Source organism: Antechinus flavipes, chromosome 6, assembly GCF_016432865.1.
Source record: "Antechinus flavipes isolate AdamAnt ecotype Samford, QLD, Australia chromosome 6, AdamAnt_v2, whole genome shotgun sequence".
NCBI classification, from domain to species: domain Eukaryota; kingdom Metazoa; phylum Chordata; class Mammalia; order Dasyuromorphia; family Dasyuridae; genus Antechinus; species Antechinus flavipes.
This window is the reverse complement of record NC_067403.1, coordinates 258648731-258652248: the sequence shown is the minus strand read 5'-3', so window position 1 is coordinate 258652248 and position 3518 is coordinate 258648731. Positions and strand designations below refer to the sequence as shown.

At 45.4% G+C, this 3518-nt stretch overlaps 1 protein-coding gene across 1 annotated transcript; it reads left to right on the top strand.

Moving 5' to 3' along the window:
* Positions 1-1964: 1964 nt before the first annotated feature.
* Positions 1965-2942, top strand: LOC127540260 (mas-related G-protein coupled receptor member X4-like). Its single transcript, XM_051964871.1, has one exon. The coding sequence runs from the start codon at positions 1980-1982 to the stop codon at positions 2940-2942; it is 963 nt and encodes a 320-aa protein (XP_051820831.1). The 5' UTR covers positions 1965-1979.
* The last annotated feature ends 576 nt before the right edge of the window (positions 2943-3518 follow it).

The following is a 3518-nucleotide window of genomic DNA, read 5'->3' as shown; positions in this document are numbered from 1 at the left end:
ATCTCTCCAGTATGAAAGCAAATAGAAAATCTTTTTGACTAGATAAGTGTAACTGGGAGAAGGGGAAGGGACAGAATATAATGGAAAGAGAGGAACTATCCTGAATCCTGCTCCTATCTCCACTCTCATTTCCCAGTGAGAAGGACAGATACATGCATCAACAGCAGAACCAGGGCCAGGAATCTGGGGAGGAAAAAGGCAAGTTCAGAAACTGGACCCTTTCTTCATCATTATTCTTCATCCTCGAATCAACTGAAGATTTTGGTGAGTTTAATCCTTTATAAATTTGTGTGCACAGCTGGGTATTAGCCTGGGAAGTAGGGAGCAGCAGAAATTTCTGCTTCTGAGGTCTTATGCTTTCTTTTTCCCTTGGAGGGCAAAAGCAACACCCAACCTTCAAACTCTTTGAAATATGGCCCCCAGCTAGGAGGGAGAATGAGTTTGGAGCGCTTACGAAGTCTCTGAACAAGGGCATGAAAGATCATGTTCCCAATCCTCCAAATGCAGATTCTGGCTCAGGGTATGAGGGAGTCCCACATCTCCTTAATTTTTTCCTATTCTTAGTCTGAGTTAACTGATGTATCCTTTCCCAGACATTTGACCCTAAATCTCATCATTTGTCAATAAAGAGAAACTGAAGCCATAGTCCCAGACATCTATTGTTGGGCATGTTCTGTGCTGATCAATTATCTGGTTTGGCACAAGGTGAACACCTGGGGCTGCATCCTGCTCCCCTCTGATTCCTCTCAGTACGATACCAGCTACTTCGGGGTAGAGACGATTTCATTGTCCTTGTATTCCAACACCAAGCTCAGTGGTAAAAATGAGTCTGGGACCAGAATCTCCAAATAAGTACTGAGCAAATACTTATTGCAGTTTGACACAGAAAAATCAGGGAAGAAAGTGTTTCATTTCCTTCTCTCCTTTCTAGAAGTGGTTGACTAAGGATGTGGGACATATAGAATTTAGCTCATGTGATGGTTAGTTGTGGTGATGTGGAGATTTTAAATGTCCAGCCTGCAATAAGTTAGACTGAGGGAAAGCTCTGAGCCAATGGCAGTTTATTAAAGGGTCTGTGGTCCCCTCAGATCTTAATTCTGGGAAATAGGTGCAAATATATTTTATTCCTTTTATACATATAAGGGCTCATTTAGTTCTCTAATTTCCTCCCATTACAATACTTTCAACACAATCAATTTTGATTTATCATGATTAGTGACAATAACCAAATCTCATTGCAAGTAAGTTTCCATTACTTTTTGTTGCATATATATATAATTATATAATTCATGGTGACTCTCCCACCCTCTCAGTACTGCTTCCTTGTTTCTTTCAGTTACCCAAAGAAATCCCAGAGCAAAGCCAGAGTTAAGAGATAATCCTTTCTCTATCAATCAATTAATTAGCATGTATTTTATGAAACAATTCTTTTAGAGTCTTATCAAAAGATGTAATTGAGTAACAAAATTGCTTTAATCAAATTTGCCAAGTGGATTCATCCATTGAAAGCGCTGTTTTGGTTCAATTTGTAGTAGAGAAGAGCTGGCTACATTTCCATATCTCTAGACTTTTTGCCCAAGTGTAACCAAGGGAAGAAAAAATGAGAATGATGCAGAGTTTAGCAATGTTCTAAGCTGATGGTGGGAGATTGATCAATAAAATCCCGTATGTCTCATCTATCAGCAACTTCCTTTGGAAACTGATTTAATAACCTACAAGGGGTTGGTTTCTGAATAAGTTAATAGGAATGAAAAATCTTCGTCCTAATTGGATAATTGGTTACCAATATGAGTGAAATAACCCTTTTTCTCACTAGTAAGTGAGACTAGAATATTTTTCATTGCTTACCCTTGACCTACACTTCTGGGGAGGAGAGGCTCTAATGCTTGAAGGTGGAGATGGGAGTAAGCCCTTTTCTGTCTCTGCATCCCTAGGGCGTCTGAGAGGAGCAGGGCTTTCTGGGGCTGGGACCCCCCACCATGGCTGTGTCCCCTACACCTCAGCAACAGGACTATGGTAATGACAGTGCTACGGAGGGAAGCATAAATGAGAGTGAGGCTTCTGGGACACCTGGAGGATTTCATTCTTATGATTGGATGCACGTGTTCTCGCTGCTTGTTGCCTCCCTTGGGCTGCTGGGGAACGGCACGGTCCTGTGGCTCCTGGGCTTCCGCATCCGGAGGAACCCCTTCTCCGTCTACATCCTCAACCTGGCGGGGGCCGACACCCTCTTCCTCTGCTGCTCCTTTCTGTTGTCCTTAATGAGACTTGTTACCTGTTTTTTTCCTATAATATACACGGTCGTGGTCTACCTCCAATGCATGTCCTACACCGTGGGCCTGAGCCTCCTAGCCGCGATCAGCACCGAGCGCTGTCTCTCCGTGCTCTTCCCCATCTGGTACCGATGTCACCGCCCCAAGCACTTGTCTGCTGTGGTCTGCGCCGGGCTCTGGATTCTGGCAGGGATGATCGAAGTCACAGAGTTTGTCACTGTGTTGTATGTGGCTCCTCAACCCTTCTGTGACAACTTCCTCATTATCTATTTCCTGTGGTTTCTATTCCTCACTTGCGTCCTGTGCTTGTCCAGCCTGACTCTACTGCTGAAGGTCCAGTGCAGCTCCCGGCGCCGGCGGCCTCCCAGGCTCTACCTCCTGATCCTGCTCACGGTCCTCGTGTTCCTGCTCTGCGGCCTGCCCATCGGGGCCTGGGGTTTCATATATACTCGCTTGGGAATAGAACTTATGCCAGTTAGCCTCCCTCAGCCCCTGGCTTGTGTGAACAGCTGCATGAACCCCTTCATTTACTTCCTCGTGGGCAAACAGGGGCATAAAGGGAGGGAGTCTCTCAGGCTGATCCTGCAGAGAGCCCTGGGGGAGGAGCAGGAGGTGGGAGGTGGGATGAGGGACATCCCCCACACCAACACCCAGGAGACCTCATCATGAGGCTAAGAACAAGAAGCCCAGAGATGAAGCCTAAGAAATAAGCCCCTGCTCCAGGCCACCTGCAGCCCCTTCCCACCTCCCTCCAGGAAAAGCACAATTTCCTCTGTCATTCTTTAGCTTTGTGTCCAGAGTTTCCAGTCTAAGGGATGAGCAAACATTTATTAGGTGTAAGCCAGGCAGGTGGAGATGGCAGAAGGTAGAGCTCCAGGGTCTGGAATGGGAAGAACTGGAATCTGGTCTGAGACACTTGCCAACTCTGTTACCCTGCACAAATCACTTAACTCTCTTTGCCTCAGTTTACTCATCTGTAAAATGAGCTACAGACAGAAATGGCAAAACACTCCATTCTCTGCCAAGAAAACTCCAGATGAGTTGACAAAGACTCACATGACTACAGGACAAAATTATACCAGGAACCCTCCTGTGTGCTTTACAAATAGCTCAATTAATCCTCACAATATACCTGAGAGGTAAGTGCTCTCAGGATATCCATTTTACACTTGAGGAAACTGAGGCAGAAAGAGATTAAGTGTATGTGAGATTGGATTTGAATTCAGAGCTTCTTGACCCAGGCCC